We start from the raw sequence: 24,053 nt of genomic DNA, 5'->3' as shown, positions 1-24,053 counted from the left end.
ATTTTGAAAAGTAAATTTTCACTACCATGATACATTATTATTTTAGTAAAATGATTTATTTTTAAAAGAAAGGTATATTTAGTTTGGTCTCTTGGTAACAAGGCTGGTGGGAGCCCAGGTGGCTCAACCACATGTCCTGGACCGGGTAGCAATCGTTCCTAGGGGGTGACATAATCAAAGAACAGACCAGGGTGCAGAAGAAAGCAGATTATTCCTCACTCCTGAGGGGAGGATGGAGCCTTTAAAGTAAAGGTTATGTCTATAAAATGCTTGAAAAGCATGGCAAACAGGAGCCCCAGCAGGAGCTGGGTGCAGTGGGCAGGTGAAGAAGGGGACTTCCCTTGGGTACGTTCTGTGCTGCAGACCTCAGCTTTCCTCCAGGGCCTGGGCACTGGGGTGGGGCTTCTTGCCTTCACGGGTTTCCCTGGAGCAAGAGGTTTCCAGTATTGGGGTCACAGACTGACTCAGTTTCCCCTGTGGCTGGAGAGGAGGTGAGGGCAGGTCACAGAGACTGATTTGGCCAGGAGCTGGGACTTTCTCCCAAGGGTGGTGGGGAACTGGCAGAGGATCCTCAGCGGGGTGGTGGCCTAGTCACCTTGCTGGGGAAGGATCCATTATTCTAGGGGCTTGGAGAAGAAGGGAAGGTGGTGTCCAGACCCAGCCAGCCCTTCCTGACAAAATGGAGTTGACCCTCCTGGATTCCTGTGCCCTCCCCCAGTTAACCCAAGTGGCATTTGGGAAAAACCCAGTGTGCTCAAGGCTCCACCCAGGGAGCCATAGACATGGGACTCATCCTGTTTTGCAAAGGCTCTGAGAGAGCTGGTCACGCCCAGCGACTCCCTGCTTATGTGGCAGGTTGGAAATCCAAACCCAGGTCACCATGAGAAGCCGTAAACTGTCAGGCCTTGTGCCTCAAAGAGAGGCCCAGGCTTGAGGGGGGTGGGGATACTGAAGAACACTGAGGTTGTGTGGAAACGGGGTCCACAGTAAATGCCTCCTGGGGAATCACGTGCCAGGCTCTTTGCTGAGGCAGAGCTGCGGTGTGGGGGTGGGGGGTAGCCTTTAATCCCCCCAGACTGGTAGCAATGCTGAGGCCCCGAGCGGGGAGGAGGGCTCTCGGAAGGAAGCGGCGTCTCCTCAAGGGAGTCTGATGGAGCTGGGATTGGATAGCAGGCCCTCTGTTCTCATACAGTGTGAGCTGCTTATCTGGGATTGTTTAAAGGGAGCTGATAGGGATGGTCTCACTAAAGTCCTCTAAGTCAGCCTTACTGCCCTGGAGGAAGAATATTCCCCAAGTTCTAGCTGAGAACTAATTACACAGGAGGGAAGAACCAGTCACTCTGAGAAGCTGGGTCCCACCAGCTCTGGGGGTAACCCTTCCTCTGGCTTCCTCCTCCCTCATAGGCCTGGAGATATCAGGGCCCTGGAGACCCTGATTCTGTCCGGTGCCTGCCATCAGCTGGCCATGTGGTTGGATTAGCCCCAGCCTATCTCTGGCTTTTGCAATATCCCCCTGGAGGCTAGAAGACCTGGTGATCACTGGGGCCAATGGAACTCTACTGCTGCTAAGTCGCTTCAGTCGTGTCCGACTCTGCAACCCCATAGACGGCAGCCCACCAGGCTCCCCCATCCCTGGGATTCTCCAGGCAAGAAACTGGAGTGGGTTGCCATTTCCTTCTCCAATGCATGAAAGTGAAAAGAGAAAGTGAAGTCACTCAGTCATCTCTGACTCTTAGCAACCCCATGGACTGCAGCCCACCAGGCTTCTCTGCCCATGGGATTTTCCAGGCAAAATTACTGGAGTGGGGTGCCATTGCCTTCTCCAGGCCGCTCTAGCAAGGAACTGGTTCTTTATTCAACACCAGCTTAGAGTAGGATGCCAAGCCAGTAACACTCCCAGCCTAGACACAGCACAGGATAGAGGGGCTGCAAGGACGAAGGCATGGGATCAGGGCCTCTGCCAACTGTCTCCTGTGCAGCTGCCCTGGGCTCCAGTGCAGGGTCCACTCCGGTCTGCCACCTCTTCTCTTGGCCGGCATTCTAGGCCCACCCACCTGGGCCCAGCCCTCCCTGCTGTGCCCTCAGGCTGCTGTGGTTCATCCCTGCTGATGATGTGTTTGGCTCAGGTTGCCAGGCAACAGGGATGGAGCTGTCTTGCCCTTCCTGCCGGGAGGCATTTATTCCATATAGAGGACCCGTGATGAGGACAGCTCCCAGGTACGCCTACTCCAGGACACTTCCTTCTACAGGCAGGTGGGCAAGTGGTAAGCAGGGATGGCTTGGAAAGGCCCAGAGCCAAAAGGGGTATGCAGTGTCCACCACAGACCAGTCAGGCTTATTGACCCACTCCTGGCTCCTACTGCAGCCCCAACACCAGTGCTGTCCTTTCAAGCCGGGGGCTTCCACCCCAGCCCAGCCCTTTCTGTCTGGGTGTTGGGATGGAACAGGGAACAGGACCCCCTGTGCTCATTTTCCTCCCCAAGACAGTAGGGTCTTCATGACTTTCATGATGTCCTGACTGCATCAGTACATGACGATGCTGAATGCTCCAGAGGAGGTCATTTTGTTAATGAATAGTAATGGTGATTCCCCCCTTGCAGATGTGTGAGAGGGAGAGAAGTAAGAATTCAAGGCTTGGAGAGTCACTGATAGACTCTCTCTCTCACGCATCCCTGATCTGACAGGTAGAGCTGCCCACCCCATTTTATAGAGGGGGCAAGTGAGGCCCTGAGAGGCGGAGGCACTTACGCAGTGTGCAGGGCCGACAAGCTGCTACCGCTAAGCTCGGAAGGACCCCAAGGGCCCTGAAAACCCCAAGGTAGTGTTTTCCTTGCTTCCCAGCCTGGCAGGAAGCCAGGCAAACTCACCCTGAACCCCTTGGCCCCATAGTTGTTCACAGGCTAAGTACCTCAACTTTACTGCTACTGTCCTTCCCTAAGGACATGGCCCGGGGACTGCAGGCCAGAGGTTCTGCCCTGTCAGTGGAACAGTGCTTGACCCAAGGTAAGTGGGTTGTAAGCCTCAGCCAGTGTTGATGGGAATATTAAGTACACAAGCAAGCCAGTGGGTGTGGTCTGCGGGGGAGTCAGGGAAGGCTTCCTGGAAGAGGTGGTATACAGTGAGCAGGAATTCACTGGCAGGTGAGAGAAGGCATCATGAGCCTCTTGGCTCATCATGAAAGGGCCCGGCTCTGCCAAGGCCAAGGCCTGTGATGGGCATGGGTCTTCCAGGGAATTGGGTGTGCTTCACATGGCTGGGCTCTGGTGTGGTTGGGGGAACGTGGTGGGAGGAGTTCTACCTGGGGAAGCAGGGTCAGGCCACATGCCAGGGTCTGAGCCTTCCCCACAGGTAGCCAGAACACACTGGGGGGCTTCAACCAAGGAAGGGTGTATCTATACGTTAAAAGACAAAGATATGATCTGGTTGCAAGCAGGTGTCCTGAACCAGGCCACTGGGAACATTCAGAGGATGGAATTTGGAGAAGGGCTTGTGTCAACTTTCTTCCAGGCCTCAAGTTCAGCTCTGCTGGGGATGTATATTTTCTTCATTGTTTCTCTGTTGAGTGAGGACTTGGAAACAAGGGATGAAGGGATGGGGAGGAGGGGGTTTTGTCCTTCTCTGCAAGAGCACACTGTCCTCAGATGTACCCAAACTGGCTGCCTTAAGCTCCTCAATCCTTCGGCCTCTACATCCCCTGGATACCCTTGGACTGCTGGCTGCCCTTCCAGGCTCTTCCCATCCTGCTCAGGGCAGGATTCACCACCTGGTGAGAAGCTGGTGCTGGGTGTGTGCATGCCCCAGCCCTCTTGTAGCCTCCTGTTACTGCCTCCCTTGCTGGGCTTCCCATCCAGCAGACACCTGACTCCCTCTTTTGCTTTCTTCCATGGATTCCCCTTGTTCTTCTCTGTGGCTTCCAGCTCCCCAGCAAGCTCAGGGATCCCTGAGGACTGGAGGCAGGCCTGTGTGGAGAAGAGCCTCCCTCCCTACCTGGGAAACAGAAACCGGGTCTTGAGTGGGCTGCACAAAAAGCAAAGGTGGGAGCCAGGGAGCCAGCATGGAGGAAAGGTCCTGCCATCCTGAACCCAGCCCCCACCCACAGGCCAGGTCATGGTCTCATAAGCTGTTCTCAAGGCCTGAGATGCCACCCTCCAAAGCCCTGGTAACCTCGGCTCCCTGCCCCTCCTGTCTTCTGGCCCTGGAGGTTATTGAGCCCCACCTGGGTATTCCTTTGTCAATGTAGCTGTGTTGGGAGAATATCCTAATTGGAAGTCGTCAGTGGTCACTGCCAGAGAAGGCAATGGCACCCCACTCCAGTAGTCTTGCCTGGAGAATCCCAGGGACGGGGGAGCCTGGTGGGCTGCCGTCTATGGGGTCTCACAGAGTCGGACACGACTGAAGCGACTTAGCAGCAGCAGCAGCAGCAGTGGTCACCGCACGTTTCAGTGGGCAGGGCCACATTCACCATCTGTGAGGTCAGAGTGAATAGGGAGACCTGTGCCCTCAACTGGTGCTCACCAGCGGTGTCACCCCTGCCCAGGTTGCTGGGCCAGTAAAAACCAACCTGGAAGTTGGCAGCAAGCAGCTCAGCCTAGCTTTGACCCGTGCAAAACCCTGCTCCGTAGCCCCTTTGCCCTCCTCCCCAGGGTGGAGGTGGGACCAGGAGATACACCCCTGGCTTGGGACTGCAGAACTGCAAGTGTGACCTCCACACAGGGGACAGGTCCCTCTAGGGGAGGGGGCAACAAAGAGAGAGGTAGAGAAAATGTTCTGTGCTGACCACGTTGGTGAGTGGGGAACAGACATCACACAGACGGAGAGAATAAAGCGAATCATTCAGAACACGCGTTTCTTGTGTATTTCCCCATCCAGTGAGGGGGAACACGGGAGGGAAATGGGAGCATCAGAGGTGCCAGAAAGAGAAGGCCATGGAGGCACTGAGGGGAGGCCCCCCCACCAGACACAGATGCCGGAGTGCCACCGTCATGGGGCTTCTGGCCGCCTCACGCTGTGGCCTTGGGGAAGCTCGGCTGGTGTAGGCTCTAGGCAGCGGTGCTGTCCACCCTGATGTCTGACCAAAGAGAACTAAAGGATCCCGTGGAGACACTGATTCCTGTTGGGCACAGGAATGATGGGACCAATTCTGTATTCAGGTGGAGGATGAGGTGAGAAGTTGGGACCCGCTGCTGTGAGGAGGCTGATGACCCCTCACCAGGCAGAGTAGGGGTGGAGAGAAGGGCTCTCACCTTGTCCCCGGGGATGAGGGAAGCATTTGTCAGCTCAGTGCACCAGTTCTGCGACTCCAGGCTTCCTTGAACATACCGGTGCCTCCACCTTCCCCACTAGGACACTGCGGTTCCCAGACTGGGCGGCTGCAAGTGGGGTCAAGCATTGGATTCAGGAGATTGTTTGGTTTTGTTCTTTGTGTTAAGAGCGTTTCTGAGAAGGGTGTCTTTTGGGGGAAATAGAAAACCCACTCTCAGTTCAGCCACTTATTTTGAGATATTAACAGATCCTACTTGCAGCACCAGCATCCGGAAATTTTCCCCTGATTCTAATCCGTCACTCCCCCACATCCAGCCGGAGCACTGCAGGCTGCTGCCCACGTCAGAGTGAGACATGCAGGTCTGGGAAGGTGCCCAGCTAGCCCACCCACCCTGTTGTCTCCCACCTGCGTCAGAAGAGGCCAGAACTCCAGAGGCTGGGCCAGAACAACTTGGCTCCTTCCTCTATTGTGCAGCTAAAGGGTCATCTAAACCAGAGGTCTAGCCCAGACGGTCTAGCCCAGTGTCTGCTTGTATGTCCACCTCAGCCGGAGGGCTGGCAGTGCTGTGGGAAGTGTATGGTGAGGCAGTCACAGCCTCTAACAGAGAGACCTGTGAGATTCTGTTGCAGGCGCCCAGCCACTGACACCGCTGCAGAGAGGAGGCGGAGGCTAAGTCAAGAGGAGAGGGGGCATCTTCAGGAATGTGAGATGGTTTGGCAGATAAGGATCTAAGGCGATCCTAAATGAAGTACCCTTGTGTAGTCCCTTGAATCAGATGGAACCCAACACTTGCTTCTAGCCAATATAGTATGGCAGGGATGACAGCTGTCACTCCCATGATTGTAGCTCTGAAAGACTCCTCTGCTGGCCTTGAAGGAGTAAGCTTCCGTGTGGGGAGAGGGTAGTGAGGGGTCCTACGGCAAGGAACTGTGGGTGTTTCCTCTAGAGGAAAAGCAGACCCTGGCCGGAGCTCCCCCCAAAATGGAGACTCAGTCCTCCAGCCACGAGGAACTGAATTCTGTCAACCACCACAAATGGGAGTCTTGAAGAGCACCCGAGCTCCAGAAAGAAATGTAGCCCAGTCAATACTGTGATTGTAACCTTGTGAGACTCCAACCAGAGGATCCAGGAAAGCCAGGCCCAGACTCCTGCCCCAGGAGAGTGTGATATAATAAATATATATTGTTTTGATCCACTTCGTGGGTTTGTTACACAGCAACAGATAACTAGTACAGATGGGGTGAAAATGTTTTCAGGGAGGACACACCTTAGAGATGCTCTCCTTTTGCAGACTAGGAGTTGGAGCTTCCAGGAGGGGCTGTGACCTGCCCCTGGCTAAGCAGCTGGCTGGAGCCCCCCAAAGCAGGCATTGGGGTAGCCCAAGATTTGGACCCTCGTTCTTGCTCTGCTACTGCTCTTCCTTTGGGCAACGTTGACCAAACCCTCCTGCTCCCTGGATCTCTGATTTTTCCTGTTATGTGAAGGACCAGATCAGGTGATCTCTAGGTGCCTTCTTGCTGTGATTTGTCAGGCCACTGTGATCTGTCATCCTTCTGGAAGCCAGGCTTCAGGGCCTTCCTGCAGTTTAATCTCTGCTGCTCCTCCCTTCTTGTGTTTCTCCCAGGGCTTCAAGAGGCAGCACCTTCCTAACCTGGGCACACTTCGGTCAGCCTGATGGGCTCAGACAAACCTCTGAGGTGGAGCTCTGGGCTGTTCACCATGAGAGATACTGTCTCACTGAGACCCTTGTGCTGTGTGACCCTAGGCAAGTGGCCCCTCTTCTCTGACTTCACATCTCAGCTCGGTTAGAGGCTTGGTCAAGTATAATTCCAAGGGTCTCAATGGTTCCCACTCTCTGTGGCACTGCTTTGGAGCTTGTGGGATGGAGACAGGTGAGGCAGGCTACATTTTTTCTGGTACCCAGGCAATCAAGTCCAGGAGGAGACCTGGATAGCCACCCAGTTCCTTGTTTCCTAAGCCTGGCCCTGAAAACACCCCAGTGCCTGGCCAATAGTCATTTCTGGTCCACAGGGCTAGAGACAGAATCTTCCTTGCCTGCCGAGTATTGCTGTGCTCATTGTCAGGCCTAGGGACACAGAGATATAGAATGCATCTTCCACCCCAGAAACATTGTTCCTTGTCTCTAAATTTTACCTGCAGGTCCATCCCTACTCCCTGTGTGAAGTGTGAGCAGGTGCCCTTGAGCCCATCCTGAAGGCAGGAGGGATCTTCTTTCTGTTGATGGAGTGGGGAGGTCTCCATGTTCTCTCTTCCCTCACCAGCACCCTGAACGTGCAGTGGCCTGGGATTTTGCCTGTTTCTTCTGTGGCAAAGCAGCAAGGTGCTCAGAGTGAGCAGACTGTATGAGGGTGTGCAGGGACAGGGAGGGGTGTTGGGCCTACACAAGTGCTGGGAGCAGCCCCTGTGCATGGGGAACCCTTGGAGTCAGCACTCGTGATCAGCCAGCCCAGGGCTCCTCAGAAGGATGCCCTGTCTCCAGCAGCCTGTGACCTTGAGGCCACCTTCTACCTGCCCAGGGGAGCTTGGTCTCATGACCAGGCCTCCATGCATGGAGGCTGCGGGTCCATTGTCACAAAGCCCCTCTGACTGGACCTCAGCTGATAACCTGGGAAACAAAAGCCACGGCTCTCTGCACTCTGTCTAGCCACTCTGTCACTACCCCGCTCTCCTCTCCCTAGAATGAGACTTTTAGCAGCAATGCCACCAACAATTTGCCTGAGGAAGAAAAGTGTAAATGTGAGTATGTACATATATTACTTTGCAAACCTCCATGCTGTGGATGGGCCAAGTGTTCTTCTCAGTTAAATAAACTACCAAATTGCATTAACATCAGCCTTGTCAAAAGATCAGCTGGTGGTGGGAATTCAGTGTGTGCTTCTTCCTGCTCTCAAATGTGCATATCTTCACTGTGGATGAATTCTCCATAGCACCCATGCAGCTCTCAGACATGTGACATGATGGCCAGTGTAGGGTTTGTGTGGAGTTGGGCTGAGCCTCAAGCTGATTGGAATGGAGCACATTCTGCCCACCCAGGGTCTGGCTGTCCAGGGAAGCCAGGCCATGGGGTAACTGTGTGTGTTGTGGGCAGGGCTCCTATTCTAGCTGGGGATGAAGGGTAGCTGACTCTCAAAGCTCACTGGTGCTGGTGCTTTGGGGACATGGTGGGGAGATTCAACACCTTTGGAAGCTGACAAGAGTGTTTGAGATGGTTTTCTGAGGCAGAGAGGGTCCAGACAGTGGGTGGGCTGATCACTGTGTGCTCAGATCTCAAGTAGTTTTTAAGAAATCCTGATGATTTCCCAGTTTCACTGCTAAGACATCAGGAGGACTAGAGAGTTTCCTCACATACCAGGGCTTCTGGTGCCTGCTGGGTTGAGTGTGTGTGTGTGTGTAATACATCTTGGTGAGCATGTGCCTGTGTGGTTCTGCCGGGTTCTGCCCACCAAGCTGGCCTGTCAAGGCTTGCTCCCTCTCTGGTCTGTGGTTAGAAGGGCTCACAGCAATTCCCACCCAGCTAGCTCCTGGTTCTCTGTGAAGACTGTTGATGCCAAGTACAGTTATATTCTAGTTCCTTAGGAAATTTTCATGTTGACCATAATGTTTAATCAGAACAAGCCATTTCCTGAATGTGTTCAGAATCTGAGAGACATGGATATAGGGTTATGCACTATATGTATATGTATGCATAATTTTAAAAAGTCATCGTATTTATTTTTTCCTTTTACTGCTTATTAAAATTTTATTTTAAATAAAATTTTTATTTAAAATTATGCCAAAAATGAGTTTAGGCTTATAGAAAGTTGTAGGAATATTCTGAAGACTTTCCATATGCCTTTTACCCAGAATGATAACTTTTTACCCCTCCCATGGTATTCATGGCACTTCTGTGAGGTAGGCATTTCTTCCCCCATTGGACAGATTAGAACTCTGAGCCTCAGAGAGGATAGTGACTAACTCAAGACCACACAGTGGCAGAAAGTGAAAGAAAGTGAAATCGCTCAGTTGTGTCCAACTCTTTGCGACCCCATGGACTGTAGCCCACCAGGCTTCTCTGTCCATGGGATTCTCCAGGCAAGAATACTGGAGTGGGTTACCATTTCCTTCTCCAGGGGATCTTCCTGACCCAGGGATCGAACCTGGGTCTCCCACATCGGAGGCAGACGCTTTAACCTCTGAAAATCCAGGACTGTCGGTGAGTGTACTGACCCTGTGTGGTGTGTGAACGTGTTGCTGTCCTGCTGCTCCGGTTCCCAGAACTTCCTTTCTTGTGTTGTAGGTCTGCTGGCTAGAAATAGTCTTGGTACCTGACTTTTTTATTTCACTTCGGTTTTTGAAAGATTTTTGCTGGGTATAGAATTCTGAGATGACAGTATTTTTCTTTCAGTCCTTCAAATGCATTGCTTCATTTTCTTCTTGTCTGCATGGCTTCTGACAAGGTAACAAAGATTTTTCTTCCGTGTTCTCTTAGGTCTGTGATCCAATAACTTTCTTATTTCTTATTTCTGTTTAAACAGTCAGGTGTCTCTTAAAGATGTTTAAATGATAGGAAAGAAATTTTACATATTTAGCCATGTAGTGACCATTTCCTGTGTTCACTATTCTTTTATGTGGATCCACATTTCTATTTGGTGTCATTTCACTTTTTCCTGGAAGACCACCTGTAACATTCCTTGTTATGAGAGTCTTCTGGTGATTAATTCTATCAGCTTTTGAATATTTGAAAAAGTTTTTTATTTCATTCTTGTTTTTGAACGATGTTAGCTTGTATATGTCTTAAAGTTACAGAATTCTAGATTAATACATTTTTCTTTCAGCACTTTACAGGTATTGCTCCATTGTCTTCTTGCTTGCATTGTTTCTGAGGAAAAGTTGCTGTCTTCCTTATATTTATTTCTCTGTATATAATGTGTTATTTTCCCTGGCTCTTATGATTTTCTCTGTATCACTGATTTGGTACAGTTTGATTATGATGTAACTTTGTTTGGTTTCTTTTGTTTCCTTTGCTTGGGGGTTGTTGAACTTTTTGGATCTATGGGTTTATATTTTCTCTCAAATTCAGAGTATTTTCAGTAAAACTTTCTTCAAATCTTTCAAGGACTCCAGTTACATGAATGTTAGTCTACTTGATGTCATCCCATAGCTCACTGATACTCCAATAATTTATTTCTTTTCTTTTTACTCTGCATTTTATTTTAGATATTAATATGTCTTCAAGTTCATTAATCTTTTCTTCTGTAGTTAATCTGGGATTAATCTGATGGGGAAACAGTGGAAACAGTGGCTGACTTTATTTTGGGGGGCTCCAAAATCACTTCAGATGGTGCCTGCAACCATGAAATTAAAAGATGCTTACTCCTTGGAAGAAAAGTTATGACCAACCTAGATAGCATATTCAAAAGCAGAGACATTACTTTGCCAACAAAGGTCTGTCTAGTCAAGGCTATGGTTTTTCCAGTGGTCATGTATGGCTGTGAGAGTTGGACTGTGAAGAAAGCTGAGCGCCAAAGAATTGATGCTTCTGAACTGTGGTGCTGGAGAAGACTCCTGAGAGTCCCTTGGACTGCAAAGAGATCCAACCAGTCCATTCTAAAAGAGATAAGCCCTGGGTGTTCTTTGGAAGGAATGATACTAAAGCTGAAACTCCAGTACTTTGGCCACCTCATGCGAAGAGTTGACTCACTGGAAAAGACTGATGCTGGGAGGGATTGGGGGCAGGAGGAAAAGGGGACGACAGGGGATGAGATGGCTGGATGGCATCACTGACTTGATGGATGTGAGTTTGGGTGAACTCCAGGAGTTGGTGATGGACAGGGAGGCAGGATGTGCTGCAGTTCATGGGGTCGCAAAGAGTTGCACACGGCTGAGCAACGAACTGAACTGAATCCAATTTAACATATTTTTCATCTCCCACATTATAGCTTTTACTCTAGGAGGATGAGTTGTGTCTTTTTAAATATCTCTGTTTAACTTTTTAAAAGAATACTTATTTGGCTGGGTTGGGTCTTAGTTGCAGCATGTGGGGTGTTCATTGCATCACAGGATCTTTCACTGAGGTGCACAGGCTCTCTAGTTGTGGCATGTAGGCCTAGTAGTTGTGGCATATGAGCTTAATTGCCCTGTGGCACGTGAGATCTTAACCACTGGACCACAAGGGAAATCTCTCTGTTTAACTTTTTGAACATATGAAATGCAGTCATGATAATTGTTTTCTTAAATAATTGTTTTCTAATTCTAACATTTGTGTCAGTTTCAATTGATTTTTTTCCCTCCTTGTTAAGTAAGGATCTATTGCTTCTTTTCATGCCTAGTAATTTTTTATTGGATGCTAGACATTGTGAATCTTGTCATGTTGTGTATTGTGCAGTTTTTGTATTTCTATAGATATTCTTAGGATTTGTTAGCTGGGACTGGAATGGTGCTCAGTCTGGGGCTAATTACCTCCCACTGTTGAGGCACAGCCCTTCAGAGTTCTTGCCCCAATGTTTCATGAATGAGGATTTTTTTCACTCTGGCTGATAGGAGCAGGCACTATCCCAGATCTGTGTGGATGCCAGGCAGTGTTTCCTTTTTAATCCACTTGGGTGGATCTTTCCCAAGTCTTGAGCAATTTTTTTGGTACATCTTTAATGAACAATCCTTAGCTGAAAACTTAAGGGAGTCATTTTGCAGACATACCTCCTTCTTCTCTTGTGAACTTCAGCTGCCTTGTTTTCTCTGGACTCTTAGCTCTGTCTCCCCACTCTCTGTCCCATGGCCTGGAATTTTCTCAAAGCAACAATCTGAAGCAATTAGGGGGCTCACCTCATTTGTTTCGTATCCCTCAGGGTTTATTGACCTTTATTGCCTGATGTCCTGTGTTGTCTTATTATGTTTTGTCTGTATTTTGGTTGTTTCCAGTGAAATCTGATCCTTATTACACGGTGTTGGCTGGAAGGGAACATCCTTTGGTCTTTGGCTTTTCATTTAATCATTTATTTGTAGGGGACACTGGTCTAGGCCTTTGAGTGAGAACACTGGCTTGGGCAATGGTGTTGCCTGGTCTGGTTAGCATCCTTGATTTTCATCTGCAGTGTTTTACAATTAATTATGTAAACATGTAAATTAGCTGCATGATTTCTGTACTCCAGACTCTTTGCAAGAACTTTCTGCTATTCAACTCTTATTGAAAACCCGTTATTAAAAGCTAGTTTGGTTGTATCTTATGAATAGTGTGAATTGTACAGTTAGTCATGTTCACATTTTTTTGCTTGACTTTTTTGACTGTCAGGAGTCTTGGGCAATATCTTAGTCTGACTTTAATGATTGAGTAATATAGTTTAAGATGTATGTCTGTGAACAAACTTTTTTTGCTCCAGCCTTCTCTTTTTAGCTTATTTGTCCTTTGTCTTATATCGCTCTCAAAGTTCTTAGTTGCAAATAAGAAAAATCTATTCTCACTCTCCAGTTGATTCAGGCAGACAGTCAGTGTATGAGAGCAATGACTAGGGAGCTCAGAGTCTGGGAGGCTCAGAGGACCAGGCTTGGAGCCTGAGTCATACCAGGACTGGTCCAGGGGGAGAGACAGTCCCTGTGCTGAGAACTGGCAAAGACTGATGCTGAAACCCACGTCATGACTGCCCCTGCATGCAGAATCCAGGGACATCCCACATCTCACTAGATTCACTTCTGGTGAGTCTCACGTGAGTATCTAGTGGGAGAAGCCTAAGTCAGATGCCTGCAACAGAGCTGCAAGAGAGGCTGCTGCATTGGGGAGGATGGTGTTAGACCCCCCCCAGTGTAGTAGGGGCATTCAAAGGTATTGGGCAGCTACTCACTATTGTTATTGATAGGTAGCTATTATATCCTGATGTTATTTTAAACAGTGATAGCTTCAAAATTCACCAGTGATCCTTTTGTGGGGAGAAACAGAGGGTTAACGCAGATGAGTGCAATCACTCCTGTGCATAGCTCCCAGCCCAGTGCACCCTCTCTGGGCCCCTCAATCCTCTGTTCTTCTACCAGAGCGGACAATGGAGCACAGACCCTTCTTGTGCTCTCAGGGCTCCAGGTTGATGCCAGTGGAAGTGGGCATGAAATGTTTGAAAGTTAGTAAGAACCAAGGGTCAGAGGGACTCTGCTCCTAGCAGAAAATGAGACCCTCCCTTGGTCCTTTTATCCAGCTGCATTTCAGGCTTGGTAAGCATTGTCACTCACCTCAAAGTGGAAGCAGCTCTTAAAGACCACATAGCCTGACCTCATTGGAATAATGACCTCTTAGCTCCGGAAGTGGCAAGGCTGAGATATACATTGGTGGGGGGGGGGGAACAGAGTGAATGACACCCTACTGCCTCTGACCTAGGACAGATTTTCCTGGTGTTCTAGGCTCAGACAGAGCAGATGGGGACAGGTGGAGGAGTGGGGAAGCAAGAGCATCAGGGATGGGCCAGGCTCCTAACCGGAGCAGGAGAAAGGGCCTGCGCCAGACCAGCCCCACCCCCCGCCACTGTCCTGCGACCCCTTCTTTGGCTTATTACCCCCTCCTCCCTCCTCTCTTCTGTCTTCCCTGGATCCCCCAGTGAGGCCCAGGTGACTGAGCATCCTCTGGCAGAGGGAATTAACACACTTAATTAAAGTGTCCAATGAAGAGCTTTGCATACTTCTTAATTACAGTTTGAGTCCTTTGGGGGATGGTTTGAAATGAAAGTTTCACGTGTTTCCTCATTCAGCCTACGGTGAGCCAGCTGGCCCCTCAGGGCTCAGGTAGGAGCTGGCAGAGCCCTATTCTGCAGCAGCGTTTCTCAGCACAAGGCGGCAGGGCGTGTGCAGTGGGAGCCTGGTCCCTGGGCCCCCATGCTTGTCCACCTTGCAGGAGGGTGGGGCTGGGTTTTCTGGTTGTGAAAACAGAACAAAAGGAAACAAGAATCCGACAGATGAAGCTCGTGTCTCCAGCTGTCGTTCTTGTCACCGCAGGGCCTGGGGACTGTATAGCCCATGGTCAGGCAGTAATGGGGGACTTTGTGGACAGGGGGTGCAGGAGAATGGTGGAGCCCTCTTCCCAGACCCTGCAGAGCAGGGACACTAAACAGGGAGGGCCTGGCCACCTTCCCAGCATCAGGACGAGGACTGGACCCCTTGGTGGGCAGCCCTTCCCAGCATCTCCCATTTGTGTTCTGGAAACTGAGCTGATGGGAGATCTGAGTCAGCCGGGCCCATCCTAGGGGTGGGTTGCTTGGCCTGAGCCTTGGGGAAGCAGATTTGCCTTTTTAGCCCTGAGTGACAGCCCGTGTGACAGCTGTGGACATTTCTGCGACCTGGGTTGGCTGATAGGGTCTCTGGGCCAAGGCTGCAGAGACTCTTTCCCCTCTCTAAAAACACAAGCATCTAAAAGGAGGGCAGCCTGCCACAGCAGCCCGGAGATGGCAGTGAGCCCTGCTTTCCTACCTCCCACTCTGGGCCCAGCCCACTGACCCCAAGGAGGACCAGATGGGATGCACCGACCATTCAGTGGCACCCCTGCACTGGTGTGGGCAGTAAACACGAGCATGCCACAGAGCAGATTGTGGGGCAAGGTTCGGGCATGGCTCAGCGAGGGGGAGACTCTTCAGGTGGGGCACATGCTGCCATGCCTTGGCAGACCCTCCATCAAGTCTCCAGCTGATTTCTTGTGCTCTGTCTCACGTTTTGCCCCATTTCTGGCCCTCATGGATATCTCCACCCACACCCGCTGTAGAGATGACAGGGCAGAGAGGAGTCCTTCATGGAGGGAAATGTTGGACTGGGGTCTGGGGGCTCACAGCCTACTCAGGTGTCAGCCTGTGACCCGGGTACCAGCCGTGCCCAGGAACTCTCATGGGCACTGACCCCAGACTCCTGGGAGTCTCTGGCTTCAGGTGGTAGCAGTGGTGAGACCTGTCTGCTCACTCCCCTGGGAATGTCACTCCCCTGATGTGTCGTCTCCACCCATCAAGACCCAGCCCAGTGCCACCTCCTGCAGGTTGCTGTTCAGTCGCTCAGTCGTGTCTGACTCTTAGTGACCCCATGGACTGTAGCACACCAGGCTTCCCTGTCCTTCCCTATCTCCTGGAGTTTGCTGACATTCATGTTCATTGAGTTGGTGATGCTGTCTAACCATCTCATCCTCTGCTGCCCCCTTCTTCTTTTGCCTTCAGTCTTTCCCAGCATCAGGGTCTTTTCCACTGAGTTGGCTCTTCGCATCAGGTGGCCAAAGTATTAAAGCTTCAGCTTCAACATTAGTCCTTCCAATGAATATTCAGTGTTGATTTCCTTTAGGATTCACTGGTTTGATTTCCTTGCAGTTCAAGGGACTCTCAAGAGTCTTCTCCAGCACCACAGTTTGAACGTATCAATTCTTTGGCACTCGGTCTTCTTTATGGTCCAACTCCCATATCTGTATATGACTATTGGAAAAACCATACTTTGACCATATGGACCATTGTTGGCAAAGTAGTGTCTCTGCTTTTTAATATGCCCTCTAGGTTTGTTACAACTTCCTATAGGATACCTCTGCAGTTCCCCAGCAGAGAGTGACCTTGCCTTTTTTTGGCCTCTCAGTAGCCCTGTCTCAAGTTGCCTTGCATCTTGGGTGTTTGCACCTGAGTCTGGCTCTGTCAGCTTAGCCAGGCTGCTGCTGCAGGGCAAAGGGTCATCTGCTTTCCACTGCGGATTCTATGCCTAGCCGGGGCCTAGCACAGAGTGAGCAGAGTGAGCCCCCAGCGGGTGTTTGAGCGAGTAGAGATGCCTCACATCCTCTGTTGCTACCTAGAAGCCACCTGAAGGTACAAAAATCCATTTTCTGGGGCCTGCACTGAGATGGGGAGTGGGGGTCATGGGAGGCTGTGGGAGTAAGTGGCCTCATGGGTGAAGTCCAGGTGAATGCTGCTGGCTATAGCTTTGATAGCATTGAGTGTATGGACGGTGGTCGGCAAAGTGATACTCTGGTTTTTAATACGATGTTTAGGCTTGTCATAGCTTTCCTTTCAAGGATCAAGTGTCTTAATTTCATGGCTGCAGTCACCATCTGCAGTGATTTTGGAGCCCAAGAAAATAAAATCTGTCACTGATTCCATTTTATCACCTTCTATTTGACATGAATTGATGGGACCAGATGCCATGATCTTAGTTTTTGAATGTTGAGTTTCAAGCCAGCTTTTTCACTCTCCTCTTTCACCCTTATCAAGTCTCTTTAATTCCTCTTCACTTTCTGCCATTAGAGTGGTATCCTCTGCATATCTAAGGTTGTTGATATTTCTCCTGGCAACCACTCCAAAATTTAGTGGCTCAAGACAATGAGGCTATATTCTTTGCTCAGGAATCTATAGTTTGGGCAGGTCCTAGCAGGGAAAGGGTGTCTCTGACCCACTTTAATGGCTCCAAGGCTGGGCTCGAGTCATCTGAAGGCTCCCCCACTCGCAATGTGTGCTGGCTGGGGGTCTCCATTTCTTGCCACATGGGTGTCTCCGTGTGGTCCTCCTGTGTGTAGGCTGCCTTTGGCGTCCTCTCCGCATGGCGACTGGGTTGGAGAGCTAGCTTCCAGAGTGTGAGGGAGCTGGAGCTCTCCGGACAGAAGCTGTGCTGCCTTTTCTAACCTTGCCTTTGGAGTCGCACATAGTACCATTTCTACCATAGTCACAGACCCGCAAATTTCCCCCCGGAGAGAGTGACAGCGATGCACTGGAAGGAGAGCACGTGGGCTGGGGCGTACTTTGTGAGCCATCATGTTCATTACAATCTGCCACACCTTTCCCACTGCCTCTCTAGAGGCGTAAGACACTTTGGAAGCTCCTGCCATCCCTGGGAGGGAATTGTGCTCCGTGGTGTGGCCACAGGCCTGGCCATCTAGCCCTGGCCCACTGGGCTTGCTTCTGATTTGGATTTAAGTCAATCCGGTGCCCATACAGAGCTTCCTTGAACAGTGTTTGTTATCTATTCCTCACACACCTGGTTGGGCCCCATTTCCCCTGAGACCAAGGTCAGACGTGGACCTGGAGGGCTCCAGTGTGTCCCCATGGCTCCTGGCCAGGCTACTGCCCCTCCTCCACTGTAATTAGCTTATTGCCTCCCATCCCATCGCCTCACACAAGCTTCTGGTCTCCCTGCCTCAGTGCTCACACTGTTCCCTCTGCCTGAAATACCTGTTCTCCTCCAAAGCAGCAGAATACCTGTTCTCCTCTCCACTTCCCGTTGGGCTGCTCCCCGCCACTTGTGGCCTTCCTGACTACCAAGCCGCACCCCCCACCCCAAAACCCTTGCCCTTTTGTGACTTCCTGCTCGGCTGCTGGCCAGACCTTTCCATAAACCAGCACAACGTCCTGCACGAGGCGAGGTCGTAGGCGTCATACCTGGGTTTATACGTCAGCTGCACTGCTTCCCAGCCACATGACCTTGGAGATAAGAACCAGTTTATTGGATCCCGATGAGGATTAATGAGGAAAACTAAGAATTTCTTGTCTGGTGCTGAGTAAAAGTTCAGTAAGAACATTTCCATTCCTTCTTTCTGGAGCCTCCTAGTAAGTGCTCAGGATGAATTTTCTCACCCTCATTTGGGTGAAAGGAAAAATGCATCTCCCTGCTTAATCCTGTGGGCCTAAACCGCCAGAAGATTAGGAGAATATTGCTGAGCTGTGAGCAGAGAGGAAAAAGCTCAGTAATGATTTGCTTGCTTATTTTTAATAAAATCCTACCAGAAGAGCTGAATCTTTGCTCCTGAAAAGAGCTCTGCGCAGCTGTGGTGGTATCTGAGAGCTGTCTTTAGGGCAGTGGGGCAGTGTGACCTTGAGAACAGAGCTGTGTGGGCAGGACGGCCCTCCCATAGGATGCAGGGGGCCGCAGAAGGATGGGGGGCCTCGGGGGAGGCCTCCTTCCCCTCCCCCAGCCAGCCCTGTCTGAGCTGCTTGAATGCGCGGCCCCTGGGGCCTCCCCCTGGGCAGCCCCAGTGGCAGTGCCCAGTCAGGGCATGGCCCCAGCTGTCCCGCTGCTCTTTGTGGTGAGCCTGAGAGTGACCCAGTCAGTGGGCTCTCCGTATCCAGGTTCCAGCACCTTCCACTTGGGGCAGTTGTTGAAGGTGGGGTGTGAGGTCAGGAAGAAGCCTCTGCCCTTCGGGGGGGGGAGTGTGGACGTGGGGGCCCCTTGACCCGCCCCACTTCTGGACATGACACAGGGCAGCAGTGGGTGAGGGGCTTCTTGGTGAAGCTCTGTCTCAGGGCCCTGGGGCCAACGTGTAGAGGCTCCTTTCCCGCTGCCAGTGCCGGACAGCATCGCCTAGGGCTCTACTCTGAGGGGTGGTCAGTCCCCTTCAGGCTGGTGAGCCCCGCCCCGGAGCCCCGGGGCCACGGATCAGGGTGGAGGCCCAGCAGTCAGTCTTAGCCAAATTGGGACCGGGGCAGGACGCACTGGCCATGGACACACCGGCCACACTTGCTTGCAGTGAAGCGTGCAGACTGAGGCCAAGGCGAGGAGGAGGCCTCCAAGAAGGGAGGCCAAGTTGACAGGTTCAGACAGAGTCTGAGCCACACTGGCCCGGCAGCCGTGAAAAGAGTATGGGTGGTCTTGGGGAAGCTCTGAGTCAGGGAAGAGGAGGGCTTCTGTTCTGAGAAATGAAAAAAACTGACCTGGAAGAATGGGAAGAAATCATTTCCTTTTGCATCAAATCCATAATGAGGCTGTCATTCAGTCCAGGCCTCAGTTTGGGGTGCTGCACCCCAGGTGTCTTAACCCACCCATCCTTGATTTTCTAAGCCTTCCTTTTTCCTGAATTCCTAGTTTCTGGCCTTCTAGGTTGGGTCAAGCACTGCCCGAGTAGGGGGAAACCCTGCCTCCTTCCGATCCCAAGAAAAAGGTTCCTGGGCTTAGGCGAAGCTATTCCTGGAGCCCCATGACATCTACAGCAGTGGCAGTGATGACGTGGCAGAATCCTGTAATCTAGCATGACCCAGAGATGCTGAGAAGCGTGAGGCATAGGAACTCAGTCCCCGGTCCAACCGCTTCATCCTGGCCCCACTCAGCTCTGGCCCTGGGCAAGGAGCTGGCAGCTTGTTTCCCCTTGTGTAAAATGGAGGTGCATAAGTACCTGACTCAGAGTTGAGGACTGACCAGGGTAGACTTAGGGGCTTACTGTTGCTGCAAGCACAGAAGTCCTACAGGCTTTAGGCAGGCAGGTGTCCCGTCTCCCCTGTTGATCGCTGCCGTGTAGATCTGGGCCTGGCACAGCCCCTGCGGTGTGTCTGACACAACCTCCATAAATACATAGTTCAGGTGGTCGTCTTTTATTGGGTCAGTGAGGAAGCTGAGACAATACTGACACTGGCCAGGACCCCATACCTAAAAGGTTGTCCTGTGCGGTCCCCAAAATGCTACTCGTTTCTTGGGCATTTTCTCCTCCTGCCTAGCCGTTACCCTGCAAGCCACTGGGGAGCCACTGGTCGTGCCTGGTGCCCCGAGAAGGGACTTGGCAGAGAAGCCTTGCAGAGATTTCTGCTCTCTCGGCTCCTCCACGAGCCTCCTGTTCCCTCAGTGGCTTTTCGGGGTTCTGCTGTCTCTCCTTCCTGTCCTAGGGAGGAGCCTGTTGGAGAAAAGGACCGTGTCCTTCCCCGAGGTGTGAGGTGCTGTGTGTCACCACAGATGGGAGCTCCCAGCTGGCCGTGCAGTGCCTCTTTAACAGGCAGCAGGAACTTGCCATTGCTCTTGGAAGGGGAAGACCCATGCGCTCCCTGATTTCATCCTCTTCCTGCTGGCTTGGGGTTGCTCCGCTTCTCACTCTGGGTTCCCCTAAGCAGTTAACAGCCACGCTTTTCTGTGGCCTCAGAGTCAATCCTCCCAGCATGGGAAGCCCCCACTTCTCATTTTCATGTGAATTTAAGCGGGGATTTAAAGCAATTGGAAAGCACTTTACAGATTTAATTTGTACTGGATGCTCAAAGGGCCGTTTCCAGGTAAACTTAGCCAAGAGATCCTGGGTGTATTACTGCTCACCCCAGAGATGTTCAGAAGAGACGTGGGGCTATTCTGACAGCAGCAGATAGAGTGCAGTTCAGTCCTGGCACTACCTGAGCTAAGCTGGTATCAGACTGCTCAGGTTTAAGTGGGGGACTCACAGTTCCCCACTAGACTAACATCCACCTCCGACACCAGCTGTGAGTGAGGTCCCCAGGGTCCTGCACTTCTGACCAACTGGCTACAAATCTGGGGGTTCCCCCGGCCCTCCTCAGGTTCCATAATTCACCAGAACAACTCACAGAACTCAGGAAAGCACTCTTACTTACAATTATAGTTTTACCACAAAAGATACGAATCAGGTACAGCCCAGTGAAGAGACACAAGGGGTGGAGTTTGGGCAAGCCTGGAACCAAGCTGCATGCCTTCTCCCTGTGGAAGACAACTGCCCTTTCCTTACAAATGCCAGCTGTCAGGAGAGGGCTGCCCTTGTCTGCTGCACTGCTGAGGCTTCTGAACTGGAAAGGGACCTTTCCCAGGGGAGCCCCGTTGTGTTGCCTGGCTCCATCTAACCAGGGACCAGCTACCCTGCCAGGTTCGGCCTGTGGACATCCCATCTGAGAACTGGGGAGAGGCAGAATGGAGAACTCTTGGGCGCTGGATCTTTTGCTTTCCATGCCAGAGTTACCTGTCTCTCATAGCCCAGAGCAGAAGGGACTCTGAGCCAAGCTCAGCAGGTCCAGTCTACCTCTGAGCCTCCCAGGGCCATAGCAGAGGCTTGGTGGGATGGTGTAGCATTCCATGCTGGGCCTGGCCCAACAAATGTTCCTTTATCGCCCTTCTTCCCCACCCAGATGCTCAGAGATGCTGCTACTGCATTTCTGCCACTGCCAGGCCTCAGGGGACCTGCACAGGGTTAGGTCAGTAGCCGAATCCTGCAGTTTGGGAAATTAGAAGTATTTACGGGATTCCACAGAGACTTCCTTTTTCCCATAGTCCTACCAGTTGTTCTCAGTTGGAGATGTTACTGCCCTTAGGGGGATTTGCAAATGTGCAGGGGAGTCCTCGCTTGTCACAATGACTGGGGATCCCACTGGCACTTACCCAGCAAGGTCCAGGGATGTTAACTATCCAATGAGGAGCTGGGCAGTCAGGTACACATTTTGAAGAATAGTCCTGCCCATGAGAGACACTGGGGAATGATCCATTTACTTCCCCTGCCCTCTGGTTCCTTGGAGAGTCACCTTCCTCATCAGTTCCAGGCTAAAATAAAAGAACGTCTCTCTATCCCAGCCTGTGACCAAGGGCAAAGTGTTATTTCCAGGTGAATGTAGGCCTGTGACAGAAGCATTCTGTAATGCACACATTTTCTCTGATTCTTCTTATGTGGCTCTTATGGGTCAAGGAAGACCTGGATTGTGTGGTAAGAGTTCAGAGGGCAGGGATTCCCCTGCAGCCCACCCAGTGTAGACTTGGATACCTCTCCTCAGTGTCCCTCTCTGGGTCCCACCTCCCACTCTGTCTCTGCATCTCATCTTTTCCTCTGGGCTTTTTTATTTCATCATCTGTTTTCATTGCATGAAATGTGTTTAGAGGAGCCTTGCCCGGATCACAGCTGAACCCCTCTCTTCTTGTTTTACAGTCGGGAAGACATCTCTGATCACACGGTTCATGTACGACAGCTTCGACAACACGTACCAGGTGAGTTCCTGGGTCCCTGCCCCTCACTAAGCTTCATGGTGTTTGTAGCCTTGACGGCTGCCTGGACACCATGCCAGCCACCCTCCCAGGACTGCTGACGCTGGAGGAGAGTAGGGTGTGCATGGGGCCCAGGGCATCTATGTTGCCTTGGAGGAGCCTCCCATTTGCACCCTGGTCCCAGCCCAGTAAAGACCCTGAGCCCTTCCGCAGCTCCAAACCTCAGTAAGAAAATGTTTCCAGGAGAGAAAGGACACCTTTCAATTTGTGTTCTCCTGCCCCCATGGCAGGTCTAAATCATTACAGTGTTTGGATTCTTGGGAGTCATCATATGGAAGTGGATGGACAAGATTCTAAATGAGGGTCATGAAAGACCAGTAGAGGAATGTGCTTCTCTAGCGTGGCTGTTGGCTGGACCTTCATGTGTGCACACACACATGTGGTTTGCTGGGGCCCTTCCTTCCCTGGAGAGACTAGTTGATGGGCCTACACTGCTCTACGTGGGCAGGAGGCTAGGTGAAGTGACCTGAGTGCCCCTGGCTCTCAAGGGAGATCTGGAGTCAAAGAGAAATGGCTCCAGGAGCTGAAGGCTGAGCTCTTGAAGGTCAGTAACATTTCACTCTTCTGGCACATGGGTGAGTGGCAAGGTTTGTCAAATGAAGTGAATTTCCCCTGCAACTATAGCCGTTATCTTAAGGCACCAAACTTAATCATTTCAACTATTTTTAAGAAAAATTTTATTGTTTTCTTCCTTAAGACAGACAAGTAGTAGTGCATTTTTCTAAGCCAGTGGGTTCTGTGAGATGGTAGTTCTAAGGGATGTTAGTTGGAGAAGGAAATGGCAACCCACTCCAGTATTCTTGCCTGGAGAATCCCATGGACAGAGGAGCCTGAGCGGGCTACAGTCCATGGGGTCGCAAAGAGTCGGACACGACTGAGTGACTTCACTTAGTAGGTGTTTGAGATAAAAAGGCAAGAGACTGAGGATCACTGGTGAACAGAATTCTACTGCAGGACTTCTCAAGGCCTTTACCATATCAGTGCATGGTTTTGATCTGCTGAAAGATGTAGTGTGCAGAATCTCCTGGATGTATTTGGTCACGGAATCCTTTTGTCATTGAGTCCTCAAAGGATAAATATTTACAGAACACCCTGAGGACTGTTGTGCTGAGAGGTCTCCCCACCTTCCCGGGCTTACAGAACAGGCAGAGCACAGCTCACTGCCGACTATAGTTCTGTGTCTACTCTAGTCTGTCTGTCTCACTCTGGACCAGTCAGCATCCTTGCCTAAAATACAGCCCCTTTCTCTGCCTCCCTCTTACCCTTCTTTTCTTCTGCTGTCGTTTGAAATACTAAATAACTAGTAGACTTGGTAGGAATCGACTAAAGGGTAAGGACCTGGGGTCCCGAATGACGTACACAACCTTGGACATCGGCTCTGGGATGACTGTCTCAGCCACACTTGGTCTCGTTTGGTGCAGGCCACACTCTGTACCAGGGTGGGCTTGCCAGAGGCCTCTCTTCCCTTCAAGGGGGGTCCTCCTGCATCACTTTACATCTGAATCACAGCTTTAACTTCAGTTCTTAAGTCTGACTTGGTGTTCACTTGTGTGTGTGTATGAATGATCTCACAGACATTATTTTGATTATTTGATCTTTCAAATGTTATAATACTTGCTGATGCCCATTAATAATAGTGACACTCCTGGCTGGTTGGTATTCTTCACAGTGATGGGCAGCAGAGGAGGCCTCAAGCTCTTTGCAGTGGCCCTCAAGAACCTCAGTGGTCCTTTGTTGTGGATCAAAGCCTCAACTTCTCCCCATGTTGTTGGAGTCCCTCACAATCTCAGCTCACCTCTATCTTCAGTGTCATCTCCCAGGACCCACTGCTTGTCCTGTATCCTGTGGTCCAGGCGCCTCCCTGCTTGCTGCTCCCAAGTCGGTGACACTCTGAGGCCTCTGTGCCTTGGTTTATGGTGTCAGCTTTGCTGGAATGCCCTTCCCACTCCTCCTCTGTGCTGTGAAATGTTCTTCGGACTCACCAAGGCTCAAGCGCATGTCTGCCTGTGGTTGGGCCAGGCCCACGCTCTGTGCCCCGTGGTTGGGCCGTGCCATGCTCTGTGCCCCGTGGTTGGGCTGTGCC

The 24,053-nt window shown here is 51.1% G+C and overlaps 1 protein-coding gene across 1 annotated transcript in view; it reads left to right on the top strand.

Annotated features, from left to right (window-relative positions):
- The window catches only part of RAB6B (RAB6B, member RAS oncogene family), a 57,363-nt gene that overhangs the window by 6,555 nt on the left and 26,755 nt on the right, over window positions 1-24,053 (top strand). The window contains exon 2 of the mRNA XM_040232785.1: window positions 21,855-21,913. Coding sequence (XP_040088719.1) covers window positions 21,855-21,913 — 59 coding nt within the window. The remainder of the gene's footprint in view (window positions 1-21,854; window positions 21,914-24,053) is intronic.

The sequence above is a fragment of the Oryx dammah genome, unplaced genomic scaffold (genome assembly GCF_014754425.2).
Source record: "Oryx dammah isolate SB20612 unplaced genomic scaffold, SCBI_Odam_1.1 HiC_scaffold_2, whole genome shotgun sequence".
In the NCBI taxonomy this organism is placed as follows: Eukaryota; Metazoa; Chordata; class Mammalia; order Artiodactyla; family Bovidae; genus Oryx; species Oryx dammah.
Note: the sequence above shows the minus strand (reverse complement) of the source record. Positions and strands in the feature narration are given on the sequence as shown.